Here is a 20,238-nt window from a genome sequence, read left to right as displayed (position 1 = left end):
CTCGCAATGCCTTGCAATAAAGATGAGCAAGAGCAGACCTTTCCTAAAGCACAGTGATACTGAAACTCTGCGGCTAAGCTAGGTTCTAACTCAACAAACCGACAGGTAACGTTCCGTGGAAACTAAGCAGATCATGACGCTTAACCACAGTCGAACGGGTCTAAATGCACCCTCAGTCCACCGCACTTTGTTATGTTCCTCAGAAACGCGTATGGAGAAACACCTTGCAGACGACGGCAACTAAACAAATTTCAAGAATCGTAGGAGTTATGTAGGCTTGTCATCCCTATTTTTTATTTCTTTGACGTTGTAAGTCGTGTATGACGTCTGATTGACGTGTTGTTTGGGAAATGAGCCCACGTGGTCCAAGAGCTGAAAGTTTATCTTTTTCCGAAACGATTCCGAACCCATCTCTGCCAGCGACAAGATATTTTAAACTATACTGTTGCTCTTCTCCATGCGAAACAATACGCAGAAATTGTCTAATCACCTTTTATTCAGTTTTGGAAGACGTGAGTTCCAAGCGGTGATTCTCGTGGTAGATAGTTATCGTGGCGTGACGGATTAGTTCCCAGTCTCAAATCAAAAGAAAACAAGCAAAGACGCATGGGAAGTTGCGGTCGTTGACTGATCTTTTCAATAACTAATCATGGCAAGGAAAATTAAACCTGATAACTCATGGATCTTCAATTTGGATTCTAAACCAAAACCAGAGAAAACGCATAATTTTGACCTCTGTCGTCTTCGAGCATACTCATCTCAAACAGGTAAGATTATCGTAATAAATTATTTCACGTAAAGACACACACTTAACAAACAGACTGTTTTAAAGCCTTGACTCCCTTAAGTTTTACACAAGTTGACTTAAGTTTAGAATACTCTAACTATGGCATTTCAAGTTTGTTTCTATGAGCTTAAACGTTTTTTTTTCTCATGGTGGACAGAGGTACTACCTTGTGAATTGGTTGTGAATATTTAATGTATCAAAAAAAAGATTTGCGTTGCGTGACATGATTTAAGTTCAGTGACAGAAATGGCTATTACCAGTGAACATACCAAAATATAGATTTCCTGATCAGTAATCAGGTTTTTTTGGCAAATCTTGATCTTCGTGGCTGAGTTCAGACGACGTTGTAATAATTTGAAAGACTGAAGCACGTTTTCTATTCTACTAAAAATCCCTCATAAACAGTTAGAAAGACAAAGTCAATATTTCAGCTCCAATGGCCAACCATTCATGAATATATATAAATTATGTTTGATGACGGGGGAGGGGCAAGAATTTCCATTTTTCAAAATCATTGAGCAAAAAGTTAGTTGTCACTGTAGATAGACTTCTACACTGATATTTATTGCCTGGTTATTTAATTATTACAAAGAAAGAGAGTTTTGTTTCTAAGCGTTGTAACAAGGAAAAAGAGGTTGGAGGGAAATATTGTTCAAGCGTTATACTTCGTGCTTGAATGAACAACAAAGGATTTATCCTGTTTTTGCTAAATGCAAATATTTGTTCGTTTCCAATTGTGCGTTTGAGATTACGTGGTATGAACAAGAAAACCTCAGAAATGTATGATTTCCTTAGATCCTCAATAAGAAAAAACTAGGTTCATCTTGAAGTGATACATCTCGTCAAAGCGCCTCGACTGAAAGGCAACTTTAAATAGGAACACTTCTCGTTAAAAGTCGCCCTTCCCTACCCCTCCCCCCCCCGAAGACTTCCAGTAGTCCAATGGACTCGTATGATAAACCAAGTATACTGTATGCCGCTCTTGATTTAAACAATTTTGCCACGGATCGCGTTATTTTGTCCACACCTAACGCAATCGCTACGCTTTCGACAGTGTGTAAATTTCGGCTCAGTCTTTGGTCACAAAAAAATAACAGTAATCGAAATTCCTTCTGAAAACCTATAAGAGTATTCGATGATTGTTTGGTTTTGAATTGGGGGAATTTTTTGGGCTTGTGTTTTCCGAAAAATACGTGACTAGACATGGCCAGATGGTCGATAAGGCCCCATCAGGATTACCGGGATACGGGATGTTTGGGTAAAAAATTATAGGGATACGAGACACTTGAGGAAAAACTTAGAGGGATACGGGCTTCGGGGATATCGAAGTAAAAAATTGGGGATACAAACTACAGGAATTAACGGGATACGGGATATTATGGCCAAAATTAATGGAATACAGGATACTCAGACCTCCCTCATGGGGCCTTGTTGATTTGACACGATCTCCTATAATATAGTTCTAACTGGCTAAGAGATCATTGAGAGGATTTTGTGTTAAGGGTAAAGGTTTTAAGATCTCTGCACAATTCCACCCAAACATCTTTTAAGTGCTCCCCTCTTCGTTGGTGCAATACCAGCATCACGTTAAACAAACAAACAACCTAACAAACAACACATAAAGAGGAGACATGGTGAACACAGACCTCGTCAATGACATAAACTAAAAATGATGATAGGGCTTGGGTTCTACTTTGGGTTTCGACTTCCGTCAGATTCATCTTGGCCACTAGCTTAAATTTTCCATGTGATCAGTGACCGAAGCAACACATAAGTTCGGGAAAAGCATTATGACTTCGAACAGGTGGAATCATCCATTCTGCTAACGGGTCTCCTTGTGAGGTTAAAATTACGAAAGGGAAAACCTGATGTTATAAAAATCTTCTAATATTTAGTAACTAAAATTTCACGCAGTGCAGATAAGAGTCATAAAACAGACATTGTAGTTTTCGCAATCTTTGTACAGCTTTATCTTTATTTCATACGAAGTTGTTGTTCATCACGTGAACCCAAGATTGCGTGACAAACCTGGGTGGATTTTTCCGTTCTAGATTGTCTACCCACGTAAACTCTTCTTCCAATGCCCTTCATTTCTTTGAAACGATGCATTTGAAAATTAAAATAAAAGTCAACGACTGAAGCAATCAAAAACATGTCGAGAAGTATTTGTTCAAAGTACAGACTTGCCATTTTTCCAGGGTAACAAATCATGTGGTAATTTGCGCATGATCATCATTACGTAAACACCAAGGTGTTCTGACAGTGCCCCAGAGGACCCAAAGGTCTGCAGAAAGTTGTAAATCTTAGAAAATTAGAATTTTAAAACTAAAAACGTTGTAATCATTCCTTTTTTTTATAAATTTCGCCAGATCCAGAGGATAGTTCAGCAGTGATGAACGAAGAAACGTTACTAGTTGTATTCGGAGCTTCGGTAAGTGACAGGTTTGACTTTCGCTTCTATCGATCTTTCCAAGTTGCACGGTGGAACATTTTTATTTGATACCAAGATAATGTGCCGCTTAAAAATCTTTTTCTATCTCCTGGCTTCGAAATCCTTTCTGCTAATGAACAAATGCGTTCATTTTGAAACAGCTCGCAACTTCAATCGTTCGTGCAGAAAATCGAACAAATTTACACATGCAAATATTGCAAGTTAGGTCTAAGTAGTTTCACTTCATGTTTGGAAGTTCACAGATTGAAATTTAATATTATGATTACAGGGTTCGAACGCAAGGCTGGAATTTTGTATCTGTCAGTCTCAATGCCATTTTACATCAGTCGAAGTTAAAGAGCTGTTTATTTGCGATTAAAGATTTTGTAAGGAATTTGCATTAACACGCTAATCGGACACCAATGTGATAGCAAGAATTTTGAAGATGTAGGTCGCCCATCATGTTTGTGAAACTATCAAAGTAATACTTCCTCAGTATTTCTCATAACTTATCATTACAGGGAGACCTTGCCAAGAAAAAGATTTACCCCACCTTATGGTAATACAAAGTTTTGTTGATAAATCTTTTGTAAGCAAATATTGGATGAATTACTAGTCAACAATTCTATTAAATCTGAAAAGTCACGCAATAGTCAGTGATGATGTGACACAAATGTTACTCTTCCAGCCAGATTCTTATTGTAATAAAAGTTGAAAACTTAGATTAAAACTTTTTTCATTTGAGTTTTCATTTCCAAATTAAAAAGACTGTGTAAATAAAAAAAGAAAGAAAAATTTTCAACCAGGAATTTGTTATAACAATCGATATCAATAGGAAAATCTTTATTTCATAGTGGCATGTGTTATGTTAAATGTTTTTGCTTTTTGATACTCTCCCATGGCATTATACTTAAATCAAATTGATGCCATCTAACCTCATTGCAAGGGCTAGGGAGACATTAGTCATCACAGACATGAAAAAGCTGATAGAGATTACAATAAATTATCTCTTACTAAGTATTTTTTAACGAAGTATCATGATGCTTAAAGACTTTTGAAGGGAACATGTTGAACTGGTGTTGTGAAATTGATGCTAGATGATAGGTTTTTATTCCATTTAAAGTCTGATATATCTCTTAAGTGAGTTCACTTATTGTACATATAACTGATAAGTAAGTGATTGTTCGGTGGAGAAAAAAAATGGAAGTTATATCTTGTGGCAAGGTCTGCGTTTGATCTTTCAATAAGTGCACATTTTTGCTATTACAATTAAGCTATGCCATTTATCTTACTAGGTATCTGTACAAAGATGATCTCATTCCAAAAAACACTAAAATAATTGGGTATGCTCGTTCAGATCTGACTGTTGACAAATTACGAGCCAAAATTGAGCCTTTCATGAAGGTGAGTTCTTTTCCTCTGGCTAAGAGTAGAAAATTAACCTCTGGTGGAGTATTTTAACTCAGAGGATCAACCAGTAAATTTCCTGTTCTAATATTTAGAGATAGAGGACAGTTCTTAGATGTAAGGAAGAGGTGTGGGTCGCCCATTTTTATACAGTATCATAAACCCAAAGTAAAGTAATCACTGTGGCCAATCAAAACCAAGGAAAGATCAACAGGAGTAAAGGAACTCAATATAAATTCATATAAGCATGGAAAAACCCTAATGATCCAGTCAAATTTGTTTTAGTTTTCCACTTGCTTGATTGACAGGGCAGCATAACTTTTTTACTACTGTGAAATCAAAGAGAAGCAAACCAATGATAAGTACATTTCTCTCTCATTTATTGAAAATTTTCTTCTGTAAGCTAAACAAATTTGTAATAAATTATTTCTTTTTAGCTTAAAGATGGAGAGAATGAAAAATTGTCAGAATTCTACAAGAGATGCTACTATGTGAAAGGTCCTTACAATGAGACTTCAGGTTTTAAAAGTCTGAATGCAGAGCTTGAGAAACTTGGAGAAGGGAAGGATGTTGTCAACAGGCTGTTTTATCTTGCACTTCCTCCTTCTGTTTTCATGGACACATCAGAGAACATCAAGAAGTACTGCATGGGCTCAAAGTATGTTATGGTTTGATGAATAGTGTACATGGTGGTTTGGATTTCTCCTTGGTTTAAACTCTTTCACTCTAGTTTTGTTAGAATTTTTTTCTCTGTTTGTTATTGTGATGATGAGTTCAGGACAAGGAGAAATAAAAATCAAACAAGTCTGTAAAATTTGAAATGTAGAAAAAAATTTAAATCACATTTAATTCAGTCATGTAGTTGGTCCACTCTCTCCCACAAACTTTCCACTATGGGAAAAAGACTTAAATGACCAAATTTAAAAATTCAATAATTTTCATCTCATTCATTCAATAAAGCAATTAGTAAGTCAAAGCAAGTTTAGTAAGGGTAATTCTTAATAATCTTTATATAATTCCACTTTTTCCACTCACATTAATTTTTTAGTTCCATTCACTTCAGGTCAATACCAGGTGTCTTAGAATCATGTAAATGACCTCAGAATTGAGAGTAATTTTTAGCATTAAGGTTGTACTCCTGTATCAAAGTTTTTCAGATCCTTAATTTTATAAATTAAATGACCAAGATGTAATGAGATGTATGCATAATGATTTTGCCAATGATGGGTCTGGACAGCTTTCAGTTGTCCTGGTTAAACTTGCTGTATTACTCCCACAGTGCCCCCCTTCACCCAAGAGTTCTAAGTAGGTAGCACATAATGGCCAGGGAAGAGTGATGAATTACAGGAAAACCATGCAAATAACCAGTAGAAGTAGCAATATCCTCAGTTTTTTCATGTGGCAAAAACAGGATAAGCTTGAAATAAAGGTTCCCCTTGCAATATAATAGGAACTTCTTCAGAAAGAGTAGCTATACTCCTATTAATATTAGCTTCTTGATTAAAAAATCAGGATAAGCTTGAAACAGAGCAATAGAATAGGATTCCCATCCTTAGTGAGTAGTGGCACATTTGGTTTCTTCTTGTTTCAATAATCAGGATAAGCATCTATCACTATATTTGTCAAAGTTTTAGATGTGCAAAATCTACTTTGAAGTTCATAACTAAGATTGGACTTGTGTATGGTTTGTACAGGGGTTGGAATCGGGTGGTGATAGAAAAACCCTTTGGCAAGGATTCTGACAGCTCTGCTGAGTTGTCCAATCATCTAGCGTCACTGTTTCCTGAGGACTCCATGTATCGTATAGATCATTATCTTGGAAAAGAAATGGTACAGAACCTGATGGTGCTGCGGTAGGACTTATTTCCCTTTACTCTTCTTGCTTTCAAATTTTAAGGATGGCTCTTTGAATTAACCTCCAACAAGAGTCTTATGTCAATAGATAGACACAGTCATTGAACACACTAGTTGTTAATGGTCAAGATTGTAAAGGGAGATTTTAAAACAAATTAGGTCTGTTATGATGTTGTGTTTGCCCTTTCTTCTGCCTTGCCACAAGTAATGAAGGTAACTGTGTTAACACGAGCTATAATGGCTAGTAACAAGGCAATTTATGGTTAGTTAATGATTGATACTCTTCTAATGAAACTGTTTTTTAACTATTTAAACCCTGAGAGTGACCAGCATCTCAATTCTCCTTACAGTAATACAGCTGAATCATTCATCAAGATCATGAGAATAAAGGAAATGATCCCCAACTAAACTTTGATTGACAAACAAATTCTCTTTGTCAGTACTGAAGGAAATGTATAGAGAAGATTTTGGAGAATATGGATACTGATATTAGGGTGTAATGGGTTTATGATTGGCAGAGAAAACCATTAGCAACACACAAATTTAGTACCAGTGATATTCTATTTCTGAGGTTAGGTGGCAAATTGAAAGTAACAATAGTTCAAGTGACTCCCTTATAAACAATTTCTTCATATTAGATTTGGTAACCGAATTTTTGGTCCAGTGTGGTGTAGAGAGAGTGTCAAAAGTGTCATCATTACATTCAAAGAACCCATTGGAACTTATGGGCGAGGAGGCTACTTTGATGAATATGGAATCATAAGGTAATTTGTAGCAATTTACTCTGACCAGTACAGTGAGTATAATTACCAAAATGTGGAATAGTAGTGTTTCTCTAGCTTTATAGGAACTTAAAGTAAATGATTAAATGACGCCACAATTGCTGAATAAAATTCAAGTCTTATAATCATAATAGTTTGAGAGAGGGGTTTCTTTGAATTTGAAAAAGGATTAGGCACTTTACAACTGAGTGAAAACTAATTTGAATTAAATTGCCTTGTTTTTCATCTCTTCAATTTTAAATTGTTAGAAGGTGCTGAACTTTGCCTCTGCAGAACCTACAACTTCTATCCATCTTTATTTAACTGAGTAACCTGCCATTGATAAATGTAAATGACAATTACCAGTGTATGATAATTAATAGCATGGAGCCTCCTTTAGTTTGGAGTCAAAGAGGGAATTTCTTTTTCTTTTGCAAGTTTGAGGTTTGACTTCTGATTAATACAAACTGTGCATGTCTCTTGCAGAGATGTGATGCAGAATCATCTCTTACAGGTTCTTTGTTTGGTTGCCATGGAAAAACCAGCCAGTAAACGAGCGGAAGATCTTCGAAATGAGAAGGTGAGTACAATTGTGTGAACTGTTCAGTCACCTTTATTCCAACAAATTCGAACTCTTTTTTTAATCCAGAAACAATTTTTTTTCCTGCAGAAACCAGTGGACATCCCTGTATACTTTTATTGTTCTTTCAAACTTTAAATTTTTTATAAACAATTTACAATTCATGGGGCATGTGAGGTACAGTCAGCTTAGCACGGATGATTAGAGTTATTGCCTCCCCATACGTGAGATTGCTGATTCAAAGCAGGGTGACCCCCTTTTACCCCTACCCCCCCCTTACCTGTTCTCCACAGGAAAGGGGGGGCTTTTGTTAGGTTACACTTGTTGACTAATCCTGTCATTTTACTCATTCAGGTTAAAGTTCTGAAGTCCATAAGCCCAATTGAATTAGAAAACACTGTGCTTGGTCAGTATATTGGAAATCCTGATGCAGAAGGTGATGGAAAATTTGGTTATCTTGATGATCCAACTGTACCAAAAGGATCCATCACACCAACCTTTGCAACCTCTGTCATGTACATACGCAACGAAAAATGGGATGGTAAGTTAAAGGTGCTCACTGAGGCAAGTGAATTGAGGGATCTAAACACAATTCAAGAAAGAGTTGAAACCCAGCATTAAGACTGTCTTGCAGTGTCATTGTTCAGTAATGTTGTTGATTATAGTGACTGATATTTCAGTAACCTCAGCTTAAGTCATCATTAGAGTCAAGTGAGTAGTTCTCTGTTAGTCACATGTTAGTCACATGTTAGTCACATGTTAGTCACATGTTCCAAGTCCACTTACAGTAATTGTTTTATGAATCCATTTCAACAAACCAAGCAAATGACATTCAAGTGACACACAACTCCCAGACTCAAATGATGACACTTATCCATCTCACTGATATACAAAAGTCCTATTCAGACAGAAGCAGAACTGAGACTAATCTTCCCATGATCAAACTTTTAGCTCTAGCACTAACTTTAAGTACAAGTTAAGAGCTACACATGTTTCAGTGTTAAGAAGTGGTAGGCAGGAAGACGACAAATTAATCAAGTATTGATAGAATCAGCCAAAGTACTTCAATTGTGATATTTTTTACTGTACTTTTTGTTCATTCATGTCTACAGGTGTTCCATTTATTCTCAAATGTGGCAAAGGTATTTTTCAATAATTATAATTTTATACATGTCTGATTATAGATTAATATAATTATTGGTACATGTCAAATTGTCGATACATTGTAATTTTAAGTCTGAATGATTTCAGATTTTATATCTGACAATAAAAAGCATTTTTGTCTCATTTACGTAGAAGTAAATACAAAATATTAGTCTCATGTTTGTGTTGATTTAAGCCTCTATGGACTCAACAAATTTAAATACAAGTTTATTTAATAATATTCAAAACAAATTGAGTTAGTTTTATTTACTCTTGAGAATTATTATCAGAAGCAATCATCAGCCTCTATGGACTTAACACAATTAAATACAAGTTTACTTATTTAATAATATTCAAAATAAAATTAGTTAAAGTTTTAATTTAATTTTAAGAATTGTTGTCAGAAGCAATCATTAGCTGTTACACTAAAAAATCACCATCTACTTCTCATTCTCTAGCTCTGAATGAGCGTAAGGCAGAGGTCCGCATTCAGTTCATTGACACACCTGGAGATATCTTTGAAGGAGGATGCAAAAGGAATGAGTTAGTGGTCAGACTTCAGCCAAATGAGGTATGCAGAAATTTCCCATTTTTATTAATAAAAAATAGTGTTCCCATGGTATCAATTTTAAATTTGTGAAAATGTTCACTAATAATAATGATAATGATAATAATAATAATAATAATCATAATAATAATAATAATAACAATAATATCTCACTGATTGTGGGTGGATATACCTGTGATGACAGCAATATCCTCACATGTAAAAGATGTGAACAATGCATCAATCAATTGGAAAATTCAACTTCCCCCTACCCTTCCCCCCCAGACATTTGAACTTTCAAGGATTAGTCCTTTTTAACTTCTGCCCCCCCCCCCAAAAAAAAGAAAAAGAGTAGTGCTCAAATATCACATCCAAGTGCATTGAAACAATTGTTTGTTTTTAGTGAAGGAAATATTTTTGTTGTATTTTACAGGCTGTTTATGTCAAGTTGATGATTAAGGAAGCAGGAATGTCCTTTGAACCAAAAGAATCAGAGTTGGACTTAACATATTCTGACAGATACACAGTATGTTTTTTTCTATCTGTCAGAATTAGCTTCTTTTTTGCAGTGTGGTTGTAGCTTTTTCAGTTACTTAAAAGTTTGTTCTTTCTATCATGTAAATCCCAATGAATAACAATTTTTTCAGGCATTTGTGTCAGCTAATAGTATTCTTCAAACATTGCACAACATTTGAATACTTAACACTTTTGTTTTTACTTAACAGAATGTGAAGATGCCTGATGCCTATGAGAGACTTATTCTTGATGTGTTTTCTGGAAATCAAGCTCATTTTGTCAGAAGGTACAAACATCTGTTAGAAATCAGACTGTTGGGTTTATCTCAATGGTTGTAGACCACAATACAATTGATAACAAGTTGTATCATGCTGTTCACTATGTACTTTTTCAAGAACAAGTTAGTGTGAGAGGTGATTGGGACAAGTTGCTACAAAAGCTTCCTTATATTTGACAGAGAGAATTTTGAGAAATATTTGTTTTTCCAATGGAATTTGGTCACCACAATCAGTTGCACAAATGAAAACTTGTTAGAGGTCGTGCAACTGATTGCAGCGATGTTTAACTCTGTCTTAAGAACAAAGGTTTTTCTTACAAATCTCCTTGCCATGGGGAGCAAAGTTTTGCTGCCATTTGTTTCAGTAAAGTTTTGCAGTAAATTCTTGCATCATGTGTCTTGGTCTGAAAACTTAGGAACTGTTTAATTCTTTTATATTGCTATAATTTTATTGTGATTTTCTCTACATATAATAAGTTAGTAATTTTATGGGTCACACATTTTTTTATTTCCAGTGATGAGCTTGCCGAGGCTTGGAGAATTTTTACCCCTATTCTCCATCAGATTGAAAAGGAGAATGTAAAACCAATTCCTTATCAGTTTGGAAGGTATTAACTCTTGTTAATAATGGACATGTGCTAAACAAGTTCAGTTATAGCAGTCAAGCACTTTCAATGATCAATTAAAAATGAATAACAGCCAATCGTTAACAAAAATGACCCTAAGTTTGTCAAACGTAACAGTTGGTAGAGGAAGGTCAATCACTTTGTCGTGGTTAGTATGTCACTGTTAGATACACTGGGACTGTATCACTGATAACTCAATATTGAAAACACCCAATCATGCAACTAAATTTGAAGACATGAACAGATTTCTCCTCTAATTTGAAATAAATTTAATTACTTATAAATTTTCCTAGGCAACAAATTGTACTCAATTTGTTTAGTCTTTAAGAAATTTACAGATACTTGTCCTTGTTCATTCCAAATTGCTCTAGAAATTATTTGACCACCTACACAAAGCTGACAAGATCCTCAGTCAAACTGTATCACTCACACTGTGTGGCTTAGTCATATTTGGATTCTAGGGATTGTTGCTTTCACTTGCATTTAAGGTCAACTTAGTTCAATGTTAAATCTTTCTTACTGATAGTTAAACCCACTTATGTATACTGATTGTTACCAAAGATGAAAGTCAGGCAAGAAAACACTCCCTACGGAAGGCCCAGAAGTCGTGGTCATATAGACTGAGGCACATGAAAACTGCACATTTCCTTTAAACATTGATTTTTTTTTTAACCCAGGACCCCCAAGAATCATAAGCATCAAATTTCTCCTTACAGTATTATCCCTGAATCAAACAGTAAGATCATAAGAATAAAGGAAATGATAGCAAACTCAAGTTCTTGATTAAAAAAGTTGAAAAGATGAAAGTCAGGCAAGAAAACACTCCTTATGGAAGGCCCAGAAGTCATGGTCATATAGAGGCACATGAAAACCACACAGTTCCTTTAAAAATTGATTTTTTTTAACCCAGGACCCCCCATAATCATAAGATCAAATTTCTCCTTACAGTACTATCCCTGAATCAAACAGTAAGATCAGAAGAATAAAGGAAATGATAGCAAACTCAAGCTCTTGATTTTTTGACAAATTCTTCTCATTAGTAACATTCAAAATGCACAGAGAACTTGCATACTGATCTTACAGTGTGTGTAAAGGGCTAGAAACTCAGTACGACTGTGTATAAGAAGTTCAACTTATTTTGCATAAATCTTTATTTTTCATTTTTATATAGGCAAACATGCACATCCACTAATCATGAGGTAAATTGTCTTCAGTTTGATTTGCCATTTTTTGGCAGTCATTGAGATTTTTTTTTTCTTTCTTTCTTTTTGTTTTGTTTTGTTTTGTTTTTTTGGACAGCCGAGGACCATTAGAATCTGATACTCTTATCAAAGACAGTGGATTTCTTTACAGTGGAACATATAAGTGGGAAAAGAAAGCTAAAAAGTAGATCATTACTTTAAAACTCAGGTATGACTGCCATGATTTTATTCAATATTGGATTTTTACAGTTTGCGTAAATAACAAAAGGCTCAAATCAGCTGTAGCAGGACCAAACTGCAAGATTTTACCTGTCTGATTACCAGTTACTGGCAATTGAACAATTAAACAGCTGATGAAAATTACACTTTAACCCTTAAACCCCTTAGTGTGACTAGCATCTAATTTCTCCTTGCAGTATCACCCCTGAATTATGCAGTATGGTCAAGAGAATAAAGTAATTGATCACAAACTAAAGTTGCTCTTGATTGTAAAACAAATTCTCCCTAGGAAATGCCTAGAGAACAGTATGGAGAATATGCAAACTGATGTTGGGTGTAAAGGGTTAAATGTTACAAGCCAAATTATTACTCAGAAAATGCCAATCAATCAAAACGCCTGGAAAACTCTTGGGCACCCTGCTCCTAGAGCTTAAGCTTAAGAACAAATTAACCAATGACATTGATCTGGTGAGAAAAAGGTTTTCTGAAGCCACTTTCCAACCAGAGTGATGGGACCAATCAGTTTTTTTATTCTTTGTTTATATGTAGAACACTGAAGTGTGATATTTTTGCTAATTTGCAGGTTAGCCCTTTTCAGTTGATAATCAACATGAAAGTTGCAGTTGTTTCTCCTGCTGCTGATCAATTAGCGGAATTTGAAAATGACAGTTTAAGTCACAACTTTTATATTAACTCACTCATTGCATAACTTAACCTAAATTTCTTATTACAATCCTTTTCCTGCCACTTTCACTTAAAGGATTTGTTTTGTACTTCAGTTGTCTCTAGCTTTTGAGAGGTGATCACTATTTAGCTAGTATTAGTTTCAGTTGTGTCTCTTTTATTTGTGTTTTTATGACACTTTTTTTCCTCTGAGAAATATGAAGTAGAAGTAGTCTACCCTTTGTTGCCTTACAACATATCAAGTCATCCATCTGCAAGATGAATATTTCCACATTTTCAGGGAATTATATGTGGTCAGTTGTGCTTTTTTTTTTTTTTCACCCCGTTTGATCTGATGCACAGGTGAAACAAACTAGGACTGTTAAATTTGGGCAGTTTCCCAGCATGTAGGGTTCAGTTGGACCATAGGTTTTTTTTTAATCAAAATGCATATATGTGGTACAGCTGAAAGTCATACCAAAACACTAATGTCAAAATATTTGGCTTTGTTTTTTTCAAGAGCCCAAGGGTAATTGCATAGATCTCAATTTAAATGTTCAAAGGTGAATCACTTTACATACTTTTCCCCTTAAGTATGAACATAGTTTGACTTGCCCTGCAATAAGCAGACATGATACATACTGGTACATGTTTTACAAGGTTAACTGTAAGATATAAAAATGTACTATTTTAACAACAGGCAACTTTCTAGGTAGAGTTTTTCCTTGTATTTGGTTTGAATTAATTTTAGATATCATAAGAATTAATAATGTTGCAGCCATCAAGAGTCCTGCTCAAAGCATTCTTTTTAGTTACAAAAGCTGCTTCATAAGGTCAAAACCTAGCACATTTGTAATGCTAGCTATTATTCAAAGACTTAGTGTGGTAACTTAGGCTTAAGTAAATAATGTTTGATTCCCTTCTCAAGAGAGAGAAGAAATAATAAAATGTGCCTTACTTCGTTGTCTGTTACTATTAATAGTTATTTTGCACATTGTTTCACTATGAAAAGTCCATGACCACATAAAGTACATGTACTCTTAAATAACAAGAAAGAAATGACAGTTTCCAACTTTTCCATGTGGTTGCTAAAACATGACTGTTTATGGTGTAATTTCAACACAAGTGAGAAGCACACCATGGTAACTTCCATTACCTCAAAATTCCTGCTGTGAAACTGCAAAAATGTTTAAGATACATTTACCATGTTTTTCAGTTGTTGAGGCAAACACTAAAGTAAAACACAGACATGAGTCCATGCCAACACATATGTGGTTTGTATCCTTGCCACTTGAAGCCTGTTTTTTCAATACACAATTCCAAGCAAAACGGCTCATTCATAACAACAAGATAATAGCAGCTGGCAAGTACTTAACAGTAATTTACCTATTAGGTAGAGTGTTTGTTAAGCACATGGAGCACCATTGTAATGCTGTGAGGTCAATTTTGACTGGGTAATTACCCAATATAAATCAATCTATCTTGCTGGTGTTGCAATAAACTCTCTCTCCAAAAAAATGGCTATAAGTTGATATCCAAGAAGGTTACGATTCTTCCAAGGGAGGACCAAATGCTTCAATTGTTTCTGTAACCAGAGTCAAATGGTCAAGGAAACCATTTGCACAGACTCTCAATGTCTTAGCTTCAGGGGATGATATTGTTCTGTAGGAATGAAAAGTGCTGGTCACACAAACAGTATCATGTCTTCCTGTAGGAAGTCTTTTTTTACAGGCCTTTTTTCCCCCTAAATTACCAGCACAGAGAAAGAACAAACTGCAAGGGATTTGTTGAATCTTAATGCAAAGGGGTGGGGAGTGGAATATGACAAAAAAGACAATCATTATCTGTGTTCATGGTAGTCTATTTGATCACCTAAGAAGAGGGCTGTAAATAAACCAAAACCTTAGAGTATACCTGCCTGCATCCTGGTTGGTAGGATGACGTAGACTAACAATTATTTTTACACAGAAAGGTAAAATAAATCCTAAAACTCTCTACAGTTGTCAGTCCAATTTATTAACTGTAAGCTGGTTATATTCTAATATATGAATAATTATTGATTATCTCGTCATACAGCCGCTTACGATGTGGATCAATAAGAGGAGAAGATAGTGATTGGTTACTTATTGTGTGATTCACGACTTAGAACATCCCCATCCTTTTTAACTTTAATATCTTGTAGCAACTTGATAAAGCTTGATAAAAACGTAACTATGTTACAAACAGCGGTTGTAGCAAAAACAAAGACCGAAGATCTGAAAACGAATACGTATCGCGACTAAATCACTATTAGAGGGATTAAAACTGGAGCTAGACGTTTCTGGCAAGAAACCATAACAAGATCATGTCAAATAAAGAAAATAAAGGAGTCTTCATTATCAAGTCTTAGCTTTCGAGGGTTTTCAATTACGCTACAACCTACAAACAGCTGAGGTTGATCCAAAGGTCCACTTTCCTTTCCAGGAAAAGAGCTTTCAAAAGTAATGCACAGTGAAACACGTACATACACAGATGGAAAAGTGCTAAATTTGCAACACTTACACGTATAACACATTGTCTTTCACTGTTAGCTGTTTCTTGGCTCCGCCACGTTTTGGTTCCGGATCGACGGAGAGAGAATTGCGAACAATTTGCGCCTCAGACTCAGTCGAAAAAGGCACAGTAAGTTCCCTGAAAAAACGATTAAGAAATTCATTGAAAACAATTTTCAAACCAAACAAAACGGCAGTTCCTACTATAACTTGAAATATAAAAACCTCACAAACTCACAGCTTCAATTCCGCCATCTTGTCCAGGTGAGGCAATGACCGTGGGCTCAGCCGAAACGCGAAGAGCTCCTCGTGCTTCCTGGCTGGTCACGCGAACTTTCCCCAGCAAAATGCAACCATTGATAAATTTGAACTTATTTTCCTTTTTACTTAGCACTCACAGTTGATAATGCGTGGGTAAGTAACTAATAATAACTCTTTTAGTTCATTTTGTATGGTGGTTTTTTGTTCAATCGAGGGAGAAGTGTGCTCCAGAAACCACATTACTTAACCATTGCAAAGTTGTTTTCAAGTGTTCGAAAAATTTGACCACGGATGCCACCAACTTGAATCTTACTTAGCAACCTTGTCGCCCTCTTGCGTTGTTGGAAAATAGTACTCCCACTCCTATTTTTCAAATAGAGTATTATTTTTTGTTTCCTAAAGGACACATTATCTTTATTTGTGCTCTTTAAAAAATACAATTTTGCAATAAAGTTTTCATAAAATGTAAACTTTAAACTTCAAGCTGGCAAAGTGATAATCTCAAATTAGTGCTGTAACAGCACTAAGAAAAGGGTTTCTAATGTATTATGAATGACATTTGTCCATCAATACTGGCAATACTATGATTACAACAGTGCTTAAAGGTAATAGATTTTGATGAGAGCTTTGTATGGATGTTTCGTACTTACATATGAACCACAAGTGATTTCAGTTCTTTGTAGTCAAAATATTGATGATAATGATAGTCCTGATGAGATACCTTCCTGCAAACACAAATACATTTACACATACTTATTGAGTTTCAAATAGTAAGCTCCTCAAAGAAGATGATTTAGAGAGATTTACCATGATTTTATACTTACAATTGATAAAATTATTTGATCTAATTGAAGTATTAAATTAGGCTTCATTAACAAAACCCATTTAATTATTCTGACATAAATTTCTTGGACTTTTTTTCAAAAATGATACAGAGTAAATTCCTTCTGTTGAAAATAGCTACAAAAATGATAAATTCAGTGCTGAAAATGAACCCTTACTCTTGATAAAAATCATATGATTTATTTGTAATTTAGGCTAAGAATTAAAAATAACCAACAGGAAGTAACGAACAGGATCTGTGGCAATGGAAGTAATTTTTAAGCTTGAGTCAAACTTGCTTACCTGCTATGAATTAATTTTGGTTATAGTTGTGGCAGTTACATCATCAGCTACATCAAATGTGAGGTTATAGTCTATTTTCAGTCAGTTACTTTTAGAATTGTTATAGCATAAAGATGATGAAATATCTCGAGAATTATTTTTTTGGGTAGGTGATTTTTACTTAAATTTGAGATTTTTTTCCGTTGTCATGTGTGAAGTATCAATTCAATTATCATAAAAATTGTGAAAAACGTTCTTTTTTATTCCAATGTTAAATTTTTGACTATTTAACCGAAATAATTCTCACACGATGCTATAATAGGTCATCAGCTGTATGAAAATTGACGTTTCATTCTATTTCCGCCATTTCTTTCTGATAAAACACATAAAACTTATTGTCATAAATCTATAAAATCCTTTGTGCATCAGCTGCTTCGTACGTAGTTCATCAGGATTAATTTAGTATAGTCCGCGAAAGGTAGTCATACCTACCTATTTTTAACAAGTTAATACGTGAAACAGTTTCAAAATTGAGATCATGATACAGTTAAACTTTCATTTTTTTTCTTAGAAGATGAAGTTTCTCGTCGAAAACAAAGAACCCTTCACACACGTCCGAACTATGACGTCACAACGAACTGGTTTGTTTACGTCTTGTGGTTTCCAAGACGCCACGGGAAAGCGCGCTGATTGGTTAGAAATCACCTGGCAACGACGCAACGAAACAACATCAAATGCGGCTGACAAAAGAGAAAGCAATTTATGAGGCTTGATTACTTCGTAGCTTCAAAACGAACAGAATACTGGCTTCGATCTTAACATTTATAACGTATGATGCTCACAACTAGTCAAAGAAAGCCATTAGCGGTTTCAAAGAGAGGAACTGGAGGAGATGGGATTTATATGGACCGAAACGGTAATGCGGATGTGTTACCTCCATTGAAACCGTCAACGAAGGGTAATGTGAAGGCTCACGAATCGAACGTTTCTGGAGCTTTACCGCTTGTTGGAGGAGTACAAGTACAACAACTATTTGAGGAAGAAACTAACCAACAAAACAAAGGAAAGGTTGCCAACGAAATACAAGGCCTTCCATCTGTTCATCGGCCAGTATCTTACTCAGGGAATGCTTCTCCAGCGTCAGGAAGGAGATCTAGCTTGAACGGATCGGGATCGCTGAAATCTAGAGGATTACCCATGGCGCCGGAGCAGGCAATGAAACAATTCATGCACAAGCTAACCAGCTACGAACATCATGAGATCTTTAATTATCCTCAAATCTGGTTTGTTGGTCCAAATGCGAAGAAACGTCAGGGTGTGGTTGGTGGTGCGAATAACGGAGGCTATGATGATGATCAGGGTTCTTACATTCAAGTTCCACATGATCATATTGCTTACCGCTACGAAGTTGTCAAGATTATCGGTAAGGGAAGCTTCGGGCAGGTTGTGAAAGCTTACGATCACAAGACTCAGACAAATGTGGCTTTGAAAATGGTCCGTAACGAGAAGCGATTCCACCGACAAGCTCAGGAAGAAATCAGGATTCTAGAACATCTGAAAAAGCAAGACAAAGACAACGGCCACAATATTATTCACATGCTGGAACATTTCAAATTTCGCGAACACGTTTGCATGACTTTCGAGTTGTTGAGCATGAACCTGTACGAACTCATAAAGAAAAACAAATTCCAGGGGTTTAGTCTACAACTGGTGCGGAAGTTCGCACACTCGATTCTTCAATGTAGTGACGCACTACACCGAAATCGTATTATTCATTGTGATTTGAAACCAGAGAACATTCTTCTCAAACAGCAAGGACGGAGTGGAATTAAAGTGATTGATTTTGGCTCTAGTTGCTATGAACATCAGCGTATTTACACGTACATTCAAAGCCGATTTTACCGTGCGCCTGAAGTGATTCTTGGAGCAAAGTATGGTATGCCAATAGACATGTGGAGCTTTGGATGTATTTTAGCTGAACTTTTGACAGGATATCCTTTGTTTCCCGGTGAAGATGAAGGAGACCAGCTTGCTTGCATTATTGAACTACTTGGCATGCCTCCTCAGAAACTATTAGAAAACTCTAAGCGGGACAAGACGTTTATTAATTCGAAAGGACATCCAAGGTATTGTACAGCAACAACTCTTCCAGATGGAAGCACAGTTTTGACTGGTGGTCGTTCTCGACACGGTAAGACGCGAGGCCCTCCTGGCTCGAAAAAATGGCAAACGGCTTTGAAAGGCTGTGAAGATGCACAGTTCATCGATTTTCTAAAGCGATGTTTAGAATGGGACCCTTCTCAGCGTATGACTCCATCACAAGCCCTTCGTCATCCATGGCTTCGAAGGCGCTTGCCTCGAGCACCCGAATCGAACGCGTCAGTGGAGAAATCATACCACCAGCGTAATTCAGGCTCGGGAGTCGCCAAGCTTCCGCCAGCTGCCCCAACATCAGGGAAAACCAAGCCACGAAGACAAATCGAAGAGATCTTGGACGATGGTCGTGGGGTAACAGACTCTGCTAAACTTAACACCAGAACTGTGTTACCAAAAATAGTGGGAAGATAATTTTACTAGTCTTGCAAGAAGTACACGATTTTCTAAGCTCTTGATAAAAATCGAATATTTTAACACCTTGCTTTTGTTATCAAGGTGACAACTGACTTTACTTTGCGAGAAAATTTTATTTTTTACCTCTCTTCGTTGTATTTTTTAGGAATTCTTAGAGTGTTTTAGGTTAATTACACCTTCAGAGGTAATTGAACGATGAACTGGTTCCTTTCAAATGTAAATCTTCTCTCCTCATACGTGTACGTTTGCACAACAATGCTTACTAGGTGTTAGCTTTAAGCGAATTTTATTTACTGTTTTTCTCAAGGAAAGAATTCTATGATCTACCAAATAATAAGTTATAGAGAACTACGTGGTAAAACACCCTGTATATACGAGTGAAGTTAGGTGTTATTGTTATTATGCAACTTGTATATAAAATTTAGACAATTCCTATTCATGTTCGTGAAATTAACAAGAGGAATGTTGTTTATCCCATACATTTATGTGAGATAGGGAGGAAAAGAATAAATATTTTAACTTTTCCAAAAAATTTTGTTTGATTCCTTGTAGATTGCTGTTGGAGTCGGACGTTTGTACCGTCATTTAAGTGGGAATGTGTGTCATTTCTAAAGATAGCTTAGTCGAGAATTTGCTTTGTTTTCCACGTCCCAGCTGGAAGCGTTCAACATAGGGATTCGTGTACTTGGTGAAACTTGATGAGCCTGTTCAAAAGCGACAGCATGATTACTGGTAGAAATCCCAAATAAGAAAACTTA

The 20,238-nt window shown here is 35.8% G+C and overlaps 3 protein-coding genes across 5 annotated transcripts; 2 read left to right on the top strand and 1 right to left on the bottom strand.

Moving 5' to 3' along the window:
- Positions 1–382: 382 nt before the first annotated feature.
- On the top strand, positions 383–13,975 carry LOC113682257 (glucose-6-phosphate 1-dehydrogenase). Of its 2 annotated transcripts, none has more exons than XM_027199410.2 (16): positions 383–767; positions 3,157–3,218; positions 3,740–3,777; positions 4,514–4,622; positions 5,063–5,283; positions 6,320–6,478; positions 7,118–7,243; positions 7,727–7,820; positions 8,175–8,361; positions 8,933–8,962; positions 9,422–9,534; positions 9,944–10,036; positions 10,236–10,312; positions 10,819–10,911; positions 12,229–12,339; positions 12,934–13,975. In XM_027199410.2, exons 1-15 carry the CDS (start codon positions 650–652, stop codon positions 12,317–12,319), a joined length of 1,611 nt encoding a protein of 536 aa, XP_027055211.2. In that variant the 5' UTR covers positions 383–649; the 3' UTR covers positions 12,320–12,339; positions 12,934–13,975. The 2 variants fall into 2 exon arrangements, with proteins under 2 accessions (XP_027055211.2, XP_027055212.2); XM_027199411.2 differs by lacking the exon at positions 383–767 and adding an exon at positions 3,005–3,069.
- Positions 12,341–17,554, bottom strand: LOC113682258 (EKC/KEOPS complex subunit LAGE3). 2 transcript variants are annotated; one of them, XM_089206591.1, is made up of 5 exons: positions 17,402–17,554; positions 16,456–16,530; positions 15,783–16,168; positions 15,555–15,683; positions 12,341–14,675 (listed from the first exon to the last, which is right to left on the bottom strand). In XM_089206591.1, exons 3-5 carry the CDS (start codon positions 15,797–15,799, stop codon positions 14,558–14,560), a joined length of 264 nt encoding a protein of 87 aa, XP_089062717.1. In that variant the 5' UTR covers positions 15,800–16,168; positions 16,456–16,530; positions 17,402–17,554; the 3' UTR covers positions 12,341–14,557. The 2 variants fall into 2 exon arrangements, with proteins under 2 accessions (XP_089062717.1, XP_089062716.1); XM_089206590.1 differs by having other exon boundaries at positions 15,783–16,530; positions 17,402–17,543.
- LOC113682256 (dual specificity tyrosine-phosphorylation-regulated kinase 2) lies at positions 15,825–20,012 on the top strand. The gene is made up of 2 exons (XM_027199409.2): positions 15,825–15,958; positions 17,481–20,012. The coding sequence occupies exon 2, from the start codon at positions 17,741–17,743 to the stop codon at positions 19,475–19,477; it is 1,737 nt and encodes a 578-aa protein (XP_027055210.1). The 5' UTR covers positions 15,825–15,958; positions 17,481–17,740; the 3' UTR covers positions 19,478–20,012.
- The last annotated feature ends 226 nt before the right edge of the window (positions 20,013–20,238 follow it).

Source organism: Pocillopora damicornis, chromosome 5, assembly GCF_964200805.1.
Source record: "Pocillopora damicornis chromosome 5, jaPocDami1.2, whole genome shotgun sequence".
Lineage (NCBI taxonomy): Eukaryota > Metazoa > Cnidaria > Anthozoa > Scleractinia > Pocilloporidae > Pocillopora > Pocillopora damicornis.
The sequence above is the reverse complement of the archived record's forward strand: the minus strand, read 5'-3'. Positions and strand labels throughout refer to the sequence as shown.